We start from the raw sequence: 19,159 nt of genomic DNA, 5'->3' as shown, positions 1-19,159 counted from the left end.
ACTGTCTAAACTCTGCCCATCAAAAAAAAAAAAAAAAAAGTTTCAGGGTGCTCTGAAATGAGCTTTCTAATTTCATTGTTTCATTAACAATCTCCAAATTTAGTCCAAATCATGTGATGGTTTGCTTTTTCAATGGGAATATTTATTTTCATCATTAGAACCATCTGACAGGTCTGAGTGCCCATTGATTTTTATAAAAAGTATGTATTTTTTCAATGTATTTCCAAGGATTTGCTTCTTTTCTCGTTGTACATCCTGCATCTAAACTGAGAACTCTTTTGAATTGAATAGAAACTGTATGCTCAGATAAGTGTAATTGAGAAGAAAAAAAGTGTCTCAAATGAGTACTGTGGAAACCATGTTCTAGGTGCTGTAGCATATCACGCCTGTAGTTTATCTTTTCATTACAAATAACTAAAATTTATTGATCCTTTACAATTTGGACTCTGCAGTTATGTATCACTTTAAAATACCCAGAATGAAGACAATTTAGACAATAACTGGCCCAAGAATTGTGGAGAACCAAGTGGTCAAGATTAAAGGGTTGGCCTAGAGGCTAAGATACCTCATGGGATGCCTGTGTCCCATATCATACAGCCTGGGTTCAAGTTCTGGTTTGCCCCAAAGTCCAGCTTCCAGCCAATGTGCACTCTGGAAGGCACTGGTGATGGCTCAAGTAGTTGTGCTCCTGCCACCCACGTATGAGATCTGGATAGAGTTCCAGGCTCGCAAGTCTTAAGCTGGCCCAGCCCCTGGTGTTGTGGGTACCTGGGAAATGAGCCAGTGGATGGGAGCTTTCTTTATCTGTCTCTATCAAATACAAAAAAATAACAACAAAAAAAAAGAGTTTGGTGTTCACCTCTCCTGACTCTAACAGGATTATTGAGAAATGCTGGTCACAAGGCACTATGACAATCTTGTTCACTGCTACATCTAGAACTCAGAATGGTGACTGGAAAAAAGTAAACACTTTACATGTTGAGTGGATAAATAAATCTCTACTACTTTTCTTAGTATCTGAAACACAGGAGGCAGTTGTTAAATATGCGTTGAAGGAATAAATTGGTAAAATAAATTTGTATTTCTGGACTCTAGAAATTTACTAACTGTATAATATAAATGATACTTATAAGGACAAAAATAAAGAATGCTAAGCCTAGCTTCAGGTTTCAATATGTGAATATTATTGATTATAATACACAGAGAAACCTGTCTCTCATGCATACTTCTGGTGTTATCAGGCACCCTCAAACCAGTGGTAAATACCCAAAGATTATGGTCTGAAATTTGAGTGTGCTTTTCAGGGAAGAGTCATTTGCTTTAATCATTCACTTTAATTTGTGGACACATTTGATAAGGAAATTGTGCCACTCTGGCATGCAGAGACAACAATTAGATCATTCTTTTGTCTGGTTTGCCTGGGAAATCCAAAGAAAGGAGAAATTTTAGAAGAGGTGTGGAGAAACTTCCTCTCTATTCATATGAGGAGAATCGTTATTTCCTGCTGCAGAGAAGAGTACATCAGTTACAATATGACCTAGAATAGTAAAGTTATCAAAATATCTGTATACTCCTATTAATGTTTTAGTTTCAGTAATTCCATCATATATTGCTTTCAGAAAGCTGCCAGTAATCTCTCAATATCCACATATGCTATTGATTCCCTCTCATCTTCCATCTTATTGTTTAGAAGTGATCTAAATTTTGCCAGTACTGTCACTCTAAGAATCTGCTTTGACTTTTTTATGTGTTAAATGTTCCATTTCCTTTCATGAGTGAATAGCTACTTTAAAAACAGCTGACCTTTGTGATCCTACTGTTTACATTGATAATTGCATTAAAATTAGGTTATTTTGAAGAGGAAATGACTTTATACACTAAGGCCATATCTACAGTGATGGAATTCTGCAGTGGGATTCACTGGAGAAACCTTTAATATCAGATTCATTTACTTTCAACAGTTTCCAGTGAAGATCCCATGGAGTTTTAGTATTTACCATTGACTAAACAGGATTGACCTTATAGGGAAGTCTCTTGGGCTGCATACCAGATAAGACCCTTGGGGATATCATTCATTTGTTTTGACTTTGCTGTGCCAGTTGAGTCAATGAGTCAACATGTGTAACTTGAGTATCATTTACAAACAAGATTCTAGGAACTATTATGTAGGAAACATGGTCTCTGTGAGGTATTCCAAGTTTCAGGTACCCTTGGTGAGATCTTATATAATGCTATATTTCAGTTAATTACATTAAGGAATTCCATCTCTGTCACTGACTAGTATTTTTGTGGAAAACTTTCTGGAGTATGTTTCACCAGATGGAAGCATTCACCAGAGAATTTATTACAAGGAATTTTACCCATAAGAGCATGGTGAACAGTAGTGATTCAAATGAAGCATAGATGGACATCATGAATATTTGGTTTATAGGCTAAACACAACTCAAACTAGAATGTTCTTTCTTCCTTCTCCTCTTCCCCTCCAATAAATTCATTTTTTTTTTTTGACAGGCAGAGTGGATAGTGAGAGAGAGAGACAGAGAGAAAGGTCTTCCTTTTGCCATTGGTTCACCCTCCAATGGCCGCCGTGGCTGGCACACTGCAGCTGGCGCACCACGCTGATCCGATGGCAGGAGACAGGTGCTTCTCCTGGTCTCCCACGGGGTGCAGGGCCCAAGGACTTGGGCCATCCTCCACTGCACTCCCTGGCCACAGCAGAGAGCTGGCCTGTAAGAGGGGCAACCGGGACAGAATCCGGTGCCCCGACCGGGACTAGAACCCGGTGTGCTGGCGCCGCAAGGTGGAGGATTAGCCTAGTGAGCCGCGGCGCCGGCTCCCAATAAATTCTTATTGAACATCAACTGTATCCCAAAGATTATTTCAGGTATTAAGGGACATAATATAAGGAACAGACAAAAATCCTTGTTTTCATGGAAAGGTAGAGAAAACAGACAATAAAAATAAATAAATACCTAATAAGCAGAGAAAAGATATAGGGACTGTTATGGGGCTGCACTTTTAAATAGTGACCAGAAAAGGGTTCAATGAAGCAGGTAATATCTGAAGCAAGTGATGGAATAGGCCACAAAGATATCAGATTCCAGAACATTCCCAGTGGGGCTGGTGCTGTGTAGTGGGTAAAGCTGTTGCCTCTGACACTGGCATCCCATATGGACACTGGTTCAAGTTCCAGCTGCTCTGCTTCCGATTCAGCTCTCTGCTATCACATCTGAGAAAGCAGCAGAGGATGGCCTGAGTGATCGGGCTCCTCTACCCACATGAGAGATCTGGCTGCTGCCTTCAGCCTGGCCCAGTCCTGGCCACTGAGGCCATTTGGAGAATGAACCAGCAGATGAAAGAACTTTCTCGGTCTCCCTTCCTCTCTCTGAAACTCTGGCTTTAAAATAAATAATTTTTTTTTTTTAAAAAAGAACATTCCCAGCAGAGAGTACAATAAGTATCAAAAGCCCTGAGGTGGAGCATACTTGCTATATCTGAAGAAGAGGAAAGAGGCCAGTGTGGTTGCATAGGATCAAATGGGAGAAGTTTGGAAATGAGGCCACTAGGAAGCTAAATTAGGGAGGGACTTGTAGGCCATTATAAAGCCTTTAGTTTGTACTCTGTGTGAAATGAGGAGTCAAAGGGAACTGAACACAAAGGAGTAACATGACCTGACATGTGTTTTCAAAAGATTACCCTGGCTTCCATGTTGAGAACAGACTCAAGTAGGAGACAGGATGGAAGCTGGGGATCAGTCAGGAGGGTACTATAAAAATTCAGATGATAATGATGGTTTGGTTCAGCTGGTAGCACCAGAGGTGGTGATGAGTGGTATGGTTCTTGAAATCTTTTAACAGTAGAGCCAACATGATTTGTTTGTGTACTAAATAAGAAGTATGACTGAAAGAGAAGAATCAAGGACAACTCTAAGGATTTTAGCTTGAGCAACCAGGAAACTGAAGTTGCCAGCAGGAGTCAAAGGCTTGATGGAGTGAGGTTCAGGGGAGGAGGGAAGGACGGTTTTAGCCGTATTAATTTTTTTTATTTGACAGGTAGAGTTGCAGACAGTGAGAGAGACAGAGAGAGATCTTCCTTCCATTGGTTCACTCCCCTAATGGCTGCTATGGCCGGCGCTGTGCCGATCCGAAGCCAGGAGCCGGGTGCTTCCTGCTAGTATCCCACGCGGGTACAGGGACCCAAGCACTTGGGCCATCCTCCACTGCCCTCCTGGGCCACAGCAGAGAACTGGACTGGAAGAGGAGCAACCGGGACTAGTACCTGGCGCCCCAACTGGGACTAGAACCCGGGATGCCGGCGCTGCAGGCAGAAGATTAGCCAAGTGAGACATGGCGCCAGCCAGCCGTATTAAATTTGAGATGTCCAATAGAGATGTCCAAGTGGAGGTCAAGTAGACAGAAGGGAATTCAAATCGAGTTCAGGGGAAAGGTCTAAGTCGGAGATACACATTTACACATAGGTGGTCTAAAGCTATGAGACTAGAACTGAATGCAGAAAGAACAGAAGTCTCATGACTTCCCATGTGGCTCTGCAACATTAAGAGCAAGGGAAGATGAGAAAGAACCAATAACAGAGATTGAGCAAGGGAAGTCAGAGAGGTAGTAAAAAAATCCAGAATGTGGTACCCCAGAAGTCAAATGAAGAAGGTCTTTCCAGGAAGAGAGAATATTACTCCATGCCAAATGCTTCTGATGGAAGGAATGCTGGGGAGTCCTGGGCAAAGACCTTGACAAGCACCCTTTTGGTAGAGTGGTGGGTGAAAGCCTGATTGGAGTGGATTCAAAAGAGAACAGGAGGGGCAGCGCTGTGGCCTGTGTTGCTGGCATCCCATATGGACACTGGTTCACGTCCTAGCTGCCCCTTTTCTTTTTTCTTTTCTTTTTTTTTTTTTTTTTGACTGGCAGAGTGGACAGTGAGAGAGAGAGACAGAGAGAAAGGTCTTCCTTTGCGGTTGGTTCACCCTCCAATGGCCACTGTGGCCGGCGCACTTGCAGCCGGCGCACCGCACTGATCCGATGGCAAGAGCCAGTACTTCTCCTGGTCTCCCATGGGGTGCAGGGCCCAAGCACTTGGGCCATCCTCCACTGCACTCCCTGGCCACAGCAGAGAGCTGGCCTGGAAGAGGGGCAACCAGGACAGAATCCGGCGCCCCGACCAGGACTAGAACCCGGTGTGCCAGTGCCGCAAGGCGGAGGATTAGCCTAGTGAGCCGCGGCTCCGGCCCCTAGCTGCTCCTTTTCCAATCCAGCTCCCCTGCTAATGGCCTGGAAGATGGCCTAAGTGCTTGGACCCCCGCACGCTCATGGGAGACCCAGAGGAAGCATCTGGCTTCTGGCTTCAGATTGGCCCAGTTCCAGCCATTGTGGCCAACTGGGGAGTGACCCAGCAGATAGAAAACCTCTCTCTCTCTCTCTCTCTCTCTGTAATGCTACCTGTCAAGTAAATAAATAAAAGCTTAAGAAAAGAGAATAGGAAGGGATTCAGTGGTAAACAAAGAGAGATAATTCCATATTCTCATAATATAAATCATTAAGACAAATAGATGTAAAATGTCAAGATCATATATTTGTTGAATTCATTCTAAGATACTGATTTTTTAAATATTTATTTATTTGAAAATTTATTTTAAAGATCTGTTTATTTGAAAGAGTTACACAGAGATAGATACTGATTTTTAAAATTGAGCATCTATGAAACTGAGATGCATCTCAAAATCACTGTTACATTTTCTTTATAATTTAGAGTTTTCCTTTTTTATTTTTTAGTAGTACATGAAATAATTGTGGTTCTTATAATCAAAGTCACCTAAGTTTGATGAACTACATCACTGCAATAGGGAAACTTATAAAATCAGGGTCATGAGAGATGTCTTGGAGGAAGTATTGAAGTAAAAACACAAGAAGGTAGAAGTTAAAGGGGTGAGGAAGGAGAGAGAGGGCTGGTAGTGGGAACATTTGAAAAGATCTTCACAGCTTAAGGTAGAAAGGGGGCTTATCCTGTAACTGGAAGCTCAGGGCAGCGGGAGAACAACAGAATGAGAGGAGAAGCACAGGCAGGGAAGGAGGTAAGGCTGGCTATGTGAGCACATGGCCACAGCATGTGAGGCCACAAAGGCTGCGCTAGTCCCTCTGGTCTCTATCCTCAAAAGGGAGAAGACTGAAAGAATTTGAAGCAGGAGAGGATGATGTAATCATACTTCAGTCTCAAAAAAAATCATTCTGGCTACCAGATAGAGAATGGGTCAGACTGGGCACAAGAAATAGGAGGAGGTGAGTTAAGGGGCCTTCACACTTTTCCAAGATAGAGATAATAGTAGCATGGATCAGAGTGGTGGTGGCACTGATACAGGAAAATGGAATGTTTGGGGCCAGCACTGTGGCACAGCGGGTTAAAGCCCCAGCCTGAAGTGCTGGCATCCCATATATGGGTACCAGTTCGAGTTCTGGCTGCTCCACTTCCTGTCCAGCTCCCTGTTAATGGCCTGGGAAAGCAGCGGAGGATGGCCCAAATTCTTGGGCCCCTGTATCCACATGGGAGACCTGGAAGAAGCTCCTGGCCTCCTGGCTTCTGACTGGCTCAGCTCCAGTCATTGCTGCCATCTGGGGAGTGAGCCAGCAGATGGAAGATCTCTTTCTCTGTCTCTACATCTCTCTGTAACTCTTTCAAATAAATAAAATAAATCTTTTTTTAAAAAATAAGAATGAGAGGATATTGTTTAAAAAAAAGAAAGTGGACTGTTGTAGAGATACTTAGGAGTCTACATGAAAAAAATTTAGTGATAGGCTGAATGCATTTACTAATTCTATGCATCTACTAATTTCACTAGTTAATATATTAAGAACACTAGGCATTAAATTTGCCTTTTAAGCAAAGCCAGAAAAGAAATGATTAGGAAATGTTTATGCGGCACAAATGAATAAAAACCAATACTTTGGAAATTCACTAATTTTCAGAAAAAAAGAATCATACCATTTAGATTTACAAAGAAAATATAGAAAATATATTGCAGGATAGGGTGTAACTTGTGAACATAGGAAATATGTGTATGGGTCTCTCTCTGTGTGTGTGTGTGTATGAAATAAACTACCCTCCCCAACTTCTTTTCCAAATGAAATCATGTGTTAATTTAAGGAAAATGTTTAGAATTGAGAATGATTTTCCATAAAGAATAGAAGTTTAAAATAAACCTTATGGAAAACAAATGAATTCACAATGCTGACTGGCATGTAACATACAGGTACAATGCTACCTTTCGTTCTGAAAAGTTGGGGGCCTCAACAGCAGCTCTCAAGAGGCTCTGTGTTACGATGGAAGGGGTGGGGTGAGCTTAGAAAGCTTCTCCTCACTCCCCACCACATGAGAAGGTCTAGGCCCTGTATCTGCAGTCAGAGTTCTTGTATGAACAGATGTATTCATAATATGCCTTAGATAGCATGAAACATAATTTTTGTTTATTTAAGTGCTGTATTGCTAACAGCTAGAATCCAAGGCTTCATTTCTCAAGGCCAAATGCCTATCTGTACTATCTAGGTTACAACAATAATAAAATGGCTCCAATGATGGATGGAGCTCCTTTCCAAACATCTTCTTTAATGGTGCAAATGGGTAATGGTGCAAATTTTGAAATGTAGGGAAAAACACAATCAGTACAAAAAAGAAAAGCAAAAAGTAAAACCATGAAAATATTTCTTTGTAGATTATATTTTTCTTTATAATTTGGAAGAGAAAATTAGCATCACTAATAATAAAGGCAAACATCTGGAAGCTTTCTAACCAGCCTGAATCATTAAATAATATTTTCAAGAGTACATACAAAGAATACTATAATCATATGCTATACAGCAGTGGCCATTTCTGGGCAGCCGGTTAGCAGCTGAGTCACAATAGTAAATTTGGGCTATGCATGGCCTCCCCTTCCTCCTTCCTCCCTTTCTGATTTACCATCTCTCAAAGTTTTATCGATCATTTCTTGAATGTATATCAAAACACCAAGTGATTTTATTAATAAATATGAAACTGTCACACCAAAATACAGAAAATTAGTAGTATAAATTCAGTCATTCTATCCTCCTTAGTTTAAAAGGCCAAATACAAAACAGAAAGAACAAAAGAATGTCATCCTCAAATGTAATCCCTAAATATCCCACTTCCCATCTTACATTCCTCACCTTTATCTCACAGTGTTTCCATAAGTCTTCAGACTGGGGGTCACGTGTGCTTCTTGGCATTGCTTAGGGGGAGGGGCAATCACTTCTATTCACAGCTGGGAGGTGGGAAAGACTTGGAACTGCTGTGGAAAATGTTGAAATTTTAAATGTATGGAAGTCAATAGATTATAGCTATGGTCTTCAGAGGAGTAGATTATCGGTATAAATCATATGTATTTTATACATATACTATCAGTAAGGCAATTACTTGAGTACGGTATATGACAAAGAGGTAAACAATATAACAAACCTTAACTTTCAATTCTTCATATTGTGCATTTAAAATTTCAATTTTGAAATTTTATTACAAAGTTTACAGACAGCAGATAAGGTTCCTCTTATGTGTAGTTATGTCACCACAGTTGGTGTATATTTAAGTTTGGCACAGTATCAGCTTAAAACAATAATAAATAACAATGTTAGTTTCTATGTTTTTCTCTGGATTCATCAACTGCAGGGAATATGCATTTTTGCCAGCACATTAATGCAGGTGCACTAATCCAGTCACACCTCATCACATGAATATCTTGCTACAAACAGTTTTATGTTTATCTTTTCAACACCCAAGACACTGCATCTGAGCCCAGCAGTGAAACCCGCAGTTTGGCAAAGCTGACAGGCACTGCATCTTGCTCGAAGCCCACATCACCATCCATTTTCATTTCACAAATGACTTAAGACCTTAGAGAAGAGGCAGTGGATATATAGGACAAAATTCTATTTTCTTTTAAGAGCACAGATGCTTTTAAAGATCCATGTAGTTTTGGGGTAGGGCAATAATGCCATAAATTTCAAGGAACAGACAATCTCATTCTGCTTTCAATCCTTCTGTCCTAAGGGATCTCCCTTCTTAATCAGAGAGAGTCAAAATGTTTACACCACTTTCTGGCATGGTTCGCTAGCAATCTGACCAAAGCACAAGAAGATGAAAAAAAGGTCTAAAATACTATTTTTTATTGTTGACTGAAACACATAAAAACAGGAAATTAACCTTAAAAATGAACAATATCCATTGTTTTAGCAGATATTACTATGACTGATTATACTTTCTGAGGTTAGATGCAGTTAAATCAATCATAGAAGCAAATAATCTTTTATTATTAGAAAAGTCAATCTCTTTATCCACTTTAAATGACATTCTGGTTCAAAAATATCTGATTATGAAAAAGGGGTTGATTTTCAATATGCTGAATGAAATGGGTTTCTGGAGATATGTTCTTTACACAAACTCATTAATTAGTCACAAGGGCTGAAATGAAACTGAAAAGCATAAATTTATTTTATTCTGCCTTTCAAATCACTCAGTAAAAGACCATAGGTTTTGCAGCCAGAGTGACCTGGTTTTAATCTGTTGCTGGGTTTACAGCTGTGAAGTCTTAGGGAAATCCCTTAACCTTAGCCACCTATTTTTACCCTAAAATGAAGTTAATAGCACTTACCTTGCAAAGTTGACAAGTGTCCAGGACATGGTTGACCCTTCCTAAATGGCAATTATCATTGTTATTATGGAAAGAAAAATAGTAAGACTGATTATTTATGTATTTCATATTCACAAAGCTTTATAGTAATTATACAATGCTTGTGAGTAATGATCACAAGATACCGTAATCTCTTAGCAAAATCTCTAATGCATGTCATGCAATTACTTTTTCTAAGTGTTCTACTTGTATTAACATTTAATATTCACAACAAACCTATGCAGTGATATTGATTATCCTCTATTTACAGATAAGGAAACAGAGGCACAGAGAGGTTAAGTAACTTGCTCAAGGTCACAGAGCAGAACCAGGATTCAAACCCTAGCAAAACAACTGCAGAGCTTGCACTTTTAACCACTTCATTAAGTGCCTGAAAATAACATTAATATAAGATAACAGTGATTCCTTCAAAAAATATAAAAGGTATTACATTCTGTGCTAGGCACTGGTATCCAAAACTTCAAGCATCAAAAAAATCAAGACATAGAACTCATAACCTTTCAGGAGCTTCCAATATGGCTACCAGAAGCAATTATACTACCTCAAAGTTATGACTCGAAAACCATGCTGTTTTTCTGGATTGAAAAAAAAAAAAGGGTTTCCTTGCATTATTGTTACTTACTAACCATAAAACTTACATCATAGCTATAATTTACCTATAGAATTAAGGTTTTCACATTTTCTGAATAAATGTGAATAAAACCGTCAATGTACTTTGTTCACCTTTAAGAATAGACACAAATGTTATTTTATGTAATTGCTACAGTGTGCCTAACATATTACAATAATGGATCACAAGAATATCAAACGTTTGGTTGAAAGTAAATCAATGCTAAAGGTATCTTAAATTTTTATTTTATCCAGCAAAGGAAGCTAGAAAAAGGAGTCCTGTTTATATACAAATAGGTAAGAATAATAACCCTGTGACCAGGTGTACACAGATTTCTTGCGTCCATTTTTTTTCTTTTTCCCTTCTCTTCCCTTTTATAGTCTCAATCATCATTTTCCATTCCAATAATTAAGTACAAATAATTAAGTACATAGGCTCTGACTACTTGAAAATATATTGTAAGCTTTAAACATAGGCTTACTGTCACTCTAGGACAAAACAGTAAAATGCTATCAAAATAAAAATTGTACAAAATGTAAAATTTATATAATGTAAATTAAACAAAATGATTATGTTAAATGCAGTTATCATTATTTCAGTTTTAGCCACTTTTGTTTCAAACAGTACTACCGTATACACTAAATAATTACATAAATTAAAAATTAGATCAATAATTTAACTTCAGTAGGTTTTGCCTTTTGTCCTTTTTAAAGGAGAAACAGATTGTTTAGAAGCCAAGAGGGCTAGGATGGAATGGAATAATTTTCAGTTCAGCTTGGGTGATGATTATTTTGGAAAGTGATGACTTTTTTTCATCCTTTTATAATAAACCATGGAAAGAAAGGACAGCAACATGGAAATCAAATGGGAAAGGTGATGTGAATGTTCTTTAAAAAGGCACCTGGCAACAGGTAATTTATATAAAACTGTCAGTTTTAAAAATATCAATCTGGACATGAATGGCATTTCCCTGGTTTCCTGTACAAAAGAGGATTGCTCTCGTTAATGCTCACCTGATTCTGTGTGTCTTCCGGCAACCCTTGGCATATGGCTGAAACTCGCAGGTGGTCCCCTAAGAACTGGTTACTTCCCATCCCTCCTTTTTATTGAAGTCTGTAATTCCCTCAGTTAAAAATGTGCATCCTTCATGTATTTGAAGTTTATTTAGCTTTCCAAGTGCTGTGATGGTTGACAGTCCTGTTATGGAATCTGGAGTTTTTTCTTTTTTATTAAAGAGGAAGTCTGAAGGTCTCTTGTAAGGTTTCAGGTACACTGATTGAATCTCTTATTTGCTTATGTACAGAACACTTTAATATTTGCTTAATTTCATTTGTTGGCTTGAAACTTCTTGGAGAAAGACAACTGTAGAGAAGCATATTTTAACATTATTGTCCAATAATTGGCATTTAATTCAAACAATGTCTTATTGTGGTTTATATCCAGTGTTCCAATGGTGACATTTTCCTTTTTGATTCAGTCATTATGGGGTGACATCAATGATTTTCACAGTGATAAAAATGCATTCCACGATTCAGTCCCCTCCTTAGACTCTCAGACTTAACTTTATTTGTGCGGTTTATTCAAACACTGTTTTTCCTTATGAAATCATGTGAGTAGGAACCATCTGGAAAGGTTACTGTGGAAACGGCAGGGGCTAGGGGGTGGGGCTAGAGAGCAAGAGATACCATGACAACCTTTTTCGGGTTTCCCAGGAAACATAGGTTGCTATGGGAACTGCATCAGTCAGGTCCGAATTAGTAACTTCCGCTGGAAGGGGTGTCTGCCACTTTAATCTTCTGGTGATACTGCAGAAGCTTATCTCTCAAATGCATTAGGAAATTCTTTGTTTCTCTCAGCAGCACTGAAAACATCTGTTTCTAGACTTTGATAGATGTTGGCTGGGGCATATGCACAGAACTTCAGAAGAATCTGTTAGTTTAATACTTTCGAAATGCTTTGTAAGTCCCAAAGAGTTAAACATATTAGTCAGATCAGAACATTCTGGGCATTTCCCTTTGTTCAAAGTTGTAGGAACCCTTAAAGTTCTGGGAGGAGGAACTCAAACAGAAATTCCAGTCCAAAACCAACTAAACTTCTGGTGGGGTTTCAAGTCACTGTTTTAGTTCTATTTTCCATCCACATATCCAAAGAGTAGGCAACTGAACTACATAGTTAATAGGTAATGTCTAAGAGTCCATCAAACTGAAGCATCCTGTAAGCATTTACCGGCTTTACTCAGTAAAGAAATAATTACCTTTCAATTTTGAGGTTAAACAGTTCTAACTGTTCTGTAGTTTCATTTCCTCCCAGGATGTACTTTTTTTTTTTTTTAAATAGGGCGTGTCCTAGAAATCAAGTGCAATGTTAAGTTTGTTGTTCAGAAAATTAAGAGAGAGGGAGAGGAAAAAAAGAGCCGAGAGAATGCAGCCCACTTGCAAAACAGGCACCTGTTTCAGTATGAAGCAATAGGGAGAGGGAGAATGGAATGTGCTTCCCACTTCTTCACGTCCTGTCCTTGATGGATGGTCTGGAAATGTATAAAACAAGGGCATACACAGACCAAGGGGGCACGTTCCACACAGTACTGAGCACTCGTGTCAATTATTAAACATCGGTGAATATCTTTTTGATGTTGACACAGGAGTTGGGGTTATTGTTCGTGGTGCAAGTGGCAGTGGAGTTGCCCGTTTTGAAAGGGGTCTGGGGGAAAGCACTATGGTTCATACCCCCCTCTTCGATCACCATGTACTCCGACTTACTCAGAGTCGAGTTACTCCTTGCTTTTCGGAGCTCCTCGGCTGAAGAGGAGAGGTGCTGGCAACTTCCCACGTGCATGTACTGGGCTTGCTCTTCCCCTTCGGTCTCCCGGTGGTAGAAGTAATTGAAGTTGGAAACAATCACAGGAACGGGCAATGCAATGGTCAAAACCCCGGCGATGGCACACAGAGAGCCCACAATCTTGCCCCCTATGGTCACAGGGTGCATATCGCCGTAGCCGACTGTTGTCATGGTCACCACTGCCCACCAGAAGGCATCCGGGATACTGCTAAAGCCCGAAGTGGGGTCGTCCGCCTCGGCAAAGTAGACGGCGCTGGAGAAGAGGATGACCCCAATGAAGAGGAAGAAGATGAGCAGCCCCAACTCCCGCATGGAAGCCTTCAGCGTCTGCCCCAGGATCTGCAGCCCCTTGGAGTGACGGGACAGCTTGAAGATGCGGAAGACCCTCACCAGGCGGATGACCCTCAGGATGGCCAGGGACATGGCCTGCTGTCCGTTGCCCTGTCGCTCGGCCAGCTCGGTGCCCAGGGTGATGAAGTAGGGAATGATGGCCACGATGTCGATCAGGTTCATGATGTTTCGCGAGAAGGTGGCTTTGCTGGGACAAGCGAAGAAGCGCACGAGCAGCTCGAAGGAGAACCAGATGATGCACAGGGTCTCCACCACGAAGAAGGGGTCGGAGAAGCTGGAGGCTCCGGCGGGGGCCCCCGACGTGCCGTTGCCGGCCGCCTCCACCACATCCTGCGACGGCGCGGCCGGGTAGTCCTTCTCATCGCGAAACTCGGGCAGCGTCTCCAGGCAGAAGATGACGATGGAGATGAGGATGACGAGCACGGACACGATGGCGATGCCCCGGGCCGGCCCGGAACTCTCAGGGTACTCGAAGAGCAGCCACACCTGGCGCTGGAAGTCGCGGCGGGGCAGCGGCCGCTCCTCCTCCCGCAGGAAGCCCTCGTCCTCGCGGAACTTCTCCATGGCCTCCTCGCCCAGCTGGTAGAAGCGGATCTCCTCGGAGAAGATGTCGATGGGCACGTTGACCGGCCGGCGGATGCGGCCCCCGGACTGATAGTAGTAGAGGATGGCGTCGAAGCTGGGCCGGTTGCGGTCGAAGAAGTACTCGTTGCGGAGCGGGTCGAAGTACCGCATGCGCCGCTTGGGGTCGCCCAGAAGCGTCTCTGGGAACTGGCAGAGGGTCTTGAGCTGCGTCTCGAAGCGCAGCCCCGAGATGTTGATGACCACGCGCTCCCCGCAGCACTCCTGCTCCCCGGCGGCCGGCAGCGGCTCGTAGCGGTCACAGCCACCGCCGCCGCCGCCGCCCTGAGGCGGGCCCCCTCCGCCGTCGGCCGCCTCGGGCTCCAGCAGGTGGTCCCCGGGCACCACCGTCATGTCGGGAGGCAGCTCGGGGTCTGCGGCGGGCTCGGCGTAGCCGGGGTTCACCAGGGTGTGGGCGCCGCTACCGCTGCCGCCGCCGCCGCGGCTCGCGGGGTCCTGGGGAGGGTGGGCGCGGTGGCGGGCGGAGGTCTGCGGCGGCGAGCGCAGGAGGCTGAGGTGCTCGTCCATGCGGCGGCGAAGAGGCGGCGGCGGTGGGGCCGAGCCGCTCCTCCTCGCGCTCCCCGCCCCTCGGCCGCCTCCGTCCGGAGCCGAGCCCGCCGCCTGTTGCTGCAGCCGCCGCGAGGCTCAGTCTGGCTCTGGCGCGGCTGGTGCGGCTCCGGCAACACAGACGCCTCCCCACGCCTCCTCCTCGCTCCCCGCCGCCCTCGCCCCCGCGGGGCGCGCGCCCGCCCTCCGCGTCCCCTCAGGATTCCCGCCCACCGCGCGGGCGCGCGCCCCGCTCCCCGGGCGAGCGCCGGGCCTGCAGCTGGCCCCTGCCCTCCACCCCGGTCCGTAGCACACGAACGCCCTCATTTTGCACCTCGGAGCGCCCTGGCCCTTGAACCTCTCTGGCCAGCCGAGCTGACCCTCTGGGAATCCGGCCCCCTGAGTTCAGCCCGCTTCTCGTCAGCGGCCCCCTCCCCCCAGGTCTGGTCTCACGTTGCGGGGCTTCTGGACCTCCGAACGCGGAGGCGGGCGGGGAGGGAGGATGAGGAGGGGGCGCCTGGTGCACGTCCCCGAGCCTTGTCGAGGGGGGGAATGGCAGGGCCGGGCGGGCTCCCTAGGCAGGCGGGGAGGCCGGGGCCAGTGTCCTGGGCTCACTTGGGAGTGGTGGACCGCCCAGCCCTGGGCCGGAGATGTTCTCAATAATGTAGCTCGGGCCTGGCTAAGCCGAATGGAGGAATGGGTGCTGATGGCTTCCGCAACCGGACTCTGAAAGCAATGGGTCATTACAGGCGTTCAGGGACCTGGATTCTGTAGCGAGCACTTCACGGAGGACCGTTTCTGGCTGGGATTAGCAAGGGCAGCCTGGTCTTTACAGGACCCTGTTTCCTGTCCATGAGAAAAAAGGAGGAAAAGTGGGAAACGTGGCCAATGCTAGTTAGAAAGTTCAACCTCCTGGGGTCGACGTTGTTGCGCTGAGCCGCCTGCATTCCTCATAGGAGTGCCTGGTTCAAGTCCAATCGCCTCCAGTCCCAGCTTCCTGCTGATGGGCATCCTGGCATCCAGCGGGTGATGGCTCAGGTGCTTGGGTTCCTGCCACCCACTTCCTGCCCTGGCTGTTGCCCACATTTGGGGAGTGAACCAGCAGATATTCTTCTCTCTCTCTCTTTCAAATTAATTAAATAAATCTTAAAAAAAATTGGACCCCCTGACTTACGTCTGTCTTGGGAGGGATGGGAGCAGGGCCTCCTCCCTGGACTCCACTTAATATGCTGGTTCCACATGCTAGTTCCACGTTCTGTTTCTCCTCCTACTGCTTGATATGGGCTCAGAGGTAATTGTTGCTTATCCTCTTTGAGCGAAAACTATTTCTCCAAATTGTGGTCACTTCGAACACAATTTCTGTTTCCAGAAATTTTAACTATTCCAGTATGTCAACCCTAGGCTTAAAAAAGAAATTTGGGATCTGCGTTGTGGCATAACAGGTTAAGTTGTGGCATCCCTGACTGTGTCCTGGCTGTTCTTCGTCTTCTTCTTCTTCTTCTTTTTTTTTTTTTACTGGCCAATATATTATTTTTTTATTTTTTATTTAGTAAATATAAATTTTCAAAGTACAGTTAATGGATTACAATGGCTTCCCCCCGTAATTTCCCACCGACTCACATCCCTCCCATCTCCCGCTCCCTCTCCCATTCCATTCACATTAAGATTCATTTTCCATTATCTTTATATACAGAAGATTGATTTAGTATATATTAAGTAAAGATTTCATCAGTTTGCACCCACACAGAACATAAAGTGTAAAATACTGTTTCAGTACTAGTTATGGCATTACTTCACATTGGACAACACATTAAGGACAGATCCCACATGAGAAGTAAGTACACAGTGATTCCTGTTGTTGACTTAACAATTTGACACTCTTGTTTATGGCGTCAGTAATCTCCCTAGGCTCTAGTCATGAGTTGCCAAGGCTATGGAAGCCTTTTGAGTTCGCCGACTTCGATCTTATTCCGACAGGGTCACAGTCAAAGTGGAAGTTCTCTCCTGCCTTCAGAGAAAGGTACTTCCTTCTTTGATGGCTCCGTTCTTTCCACTGGGATCTCACTCACAGAGATCTTCCATTTAGGTCTTCTTCTTCTTCTTCTTCTTTTTTTTCCCCAGGGTGTCTTGGCTTTCCATCTGTCTGTTCTTCTAATTCAGCTTCCTATTAATGCGCCTGGAAGGCAGTGGAAGATGACCCAAATACTTGGATCACTGTCACCCGTGAGGGTGGGAGATCAGGATGGAATTCCTGGCCCCTAGCTTTGGCCTGGCCCAGACCTGGCTGTTGTGGTTATTTGGGGAATGAGGCAGCAGATGGAAGATCTCCTCCCCTCATCCCACCCCCCCCCGCCCTCTGATTCTCCCTACCTCTCTGTCACTCTACCTTTGAAATAAATAAATAAATAATAAAATATTTTATTAAAAAAATCGTGTTCCTTTGTATCATTCAAGACATTTATGGAAGAGAAACTATTAGGAAGATCCTCATAGTCTGAAGTTGGTTGACGATTTGATGAGCGACTTGTGGCCATTAGTTACCCATTACCACTCCCAAACATGGGCTCTCTAGGCAGAGACTAGATCTTACCTAATTTGTATTCCTAGCAAATACCAAATGTCTTGTAGATAGTGGGAACTCAGTATGTGTTTGTGGAATTGAATTCCCCAGAGAGTTTTTGTTGTGTTTCTGTCAGCTCTTGGTGTCAACCTTTCTTTTTGAGCCCAGACCCCTACTGCATTTCCTGGGATGAAGAGTGAGGGGAAACTGAACTTACAGTACTGAATGTTGCTCAGTTATTCCACAGGGTTACTGCACCTGGCTGCTCAGGACAAGCCCGTATTCTTTACTGTCCCTTCATCTTCCATGGCTGGTCGGTATGCAGCTTTGCAAGCAGTAACATGTGAGGGGGTCATGTTGCACAATATGATTTCTTGTAAAACACGCTCTCTTACAAAATTCCAGAACGCTGTTTTGTGTGACCGTCCCCTCATTATTTTCTTAAGTTGATGATTAGAGTAACAGTATAATCAATCATATATTTAAATTTAAGAATGAGACAGACTGCTTGCTGCAAAGGAAAGCTCATATAAAGGAAATACAAAGACCCTATTTTTAAAGACCAAATGTTTCATGAACTTCTATGTCTGGCTTAGAGAGTGATTTATTCTTCCTCATGCAGGAATTAGTACGGAGATTAATATTAATCAATGGCAAGGAAGATCAGAGCAGATGACGGTCCTGTGATGGATGGTCACAAGCCTTTCCCTGCGATGAATCTCTCTTCTTCAAAGATGACTATTTCCAATCCTTTCATGTATTCACCTCGTCTGGAAGACTCTGGTTATGAACCGCACAGGACAGCCCTTTATATTTGAGGCCCAGACAAGTTTAGTGATTTGTTCAAACTCACATCGCTAGTTAGTGGTAGAGCAGGGCCTAAAATCTTGGATCATTTCCAAGTCCACTGCTTGCTCTACTGTATCACACTGTGAAACTCTTATGCTGATCACTGTGAGTACTTAATAAATGCTCAATTTCTAACAGCAGCCTATTTGCTTCTGATTGCTGACTAGTTCGCTTAAATTCATATTTATTTTAGCTGGAAACCACTGCCTTCTGATGGATAGTCGATTGTCTATAGGAAATGAGTTGGTGGGCACATTCCAGCCCTGTTGGACAGCAGAACCCATCACAACAAATCAGTGTCAAAAATGGCACTTCAGGGGAATACATACCATTTATTTAGTACCCCCAGTGGAGTAGCTCAAAGTGATTTGAAAATGTCTCATTAATCCTCAAGACACCCTTGTGGGATAATAATAATATTAGCATAATGTTTAAGCTCAGAACTGTGGGGAAGCCAACAGCTTCTCTGAACATGTGTAGGCTTTCCTTACATTTCAATCTTGAATATTACAGCCTAAGTAAAACCAAAGGGTTGACAAATAGCAAGCATAGATCTTGATACTTGGTCTTTCTATGTTGCTCTAGGCATAGTTTAGGTTTCCTACTGACCACAATATTAGTAGAACTAGATCACTAAATGTGGGTTCTGGCCAAGCTGGCCACCTAGCTGTTTCTCCCTCTCTCTCCTTTTGCTTTTTAAACATCTATTAATTTATTTCTAAGCCAGAAAGACAGAGAGAGAAGGAGAGAGAGAAAGGGAGGGAGAGAGAGAGCGAGAGAGAGAGAGAGAGGGAATCTTCCATCCACTGGTTCCCTCCCCAAATGGGCCAAAAGGTCAAGGATGGACCCGGCCTAAGCCGGGAGCCAGGAACTTCATCCAGGTCTCCCACAGAGGTACATGGGTACTTGAGCCCTCTTCTACTGCTTTTTCAGGCTTATTAGCAAGGAGCTGGATCCAAAGTGGAGCAGCCAGGACTTGAACTGGCACCCATATAAGATGCCAGCATTGCAGGTGGAGGATTTACCCACTATGCCACAGCGCTGGCCCGCTAGCTATTTCTCAATTCTATGAAGCTAATTC

At 43.6% G+C, this 19,159-nt stretch overlaps 1 protein-coding gene across 1 annotated transcript; it reads right to left on the bottom strand.

Annotated features, from left to right (window-relative positions):
• Positions 1-12,917: 12,917 nt before the first annotated feature.
• On the bottom strand, positions 12,918-14,477 carry KCNA3 (potassium voltage-gated channel subfamily A member 3). Its single transcript, NM_001171129.1, is given in 1 exon segment — positions 12,918-14,477. A coding segment is annotated over 1 exon segment (1,560 nt).
• Positions 14,478-19,159: the final 4,682 nt, after the last annotated feature.

The sequence above is a fragment of the Oryctolagus cuniculus genome, chromosome 7 (assembly GCF_051225735.1).
Source record: "Oryctolagus cuniculus isolate XC-2025 breed Fujian yellow rabbit chromosome 7, ASM5122573v1, whole genome shotgun sequence".
Taxonomy (NCBI): domain Eukaryota; kingdom Metazoa; phylum Chordata; class Mammalia; order Lagomorpha; family Leporidae; genus Oryctolagus; species Oryctolagus cuniculus.
Note: the sequence above shows the minus strand (reverse complement) of the source record. Positions and strands in the feature narration are given on the sequence as shown.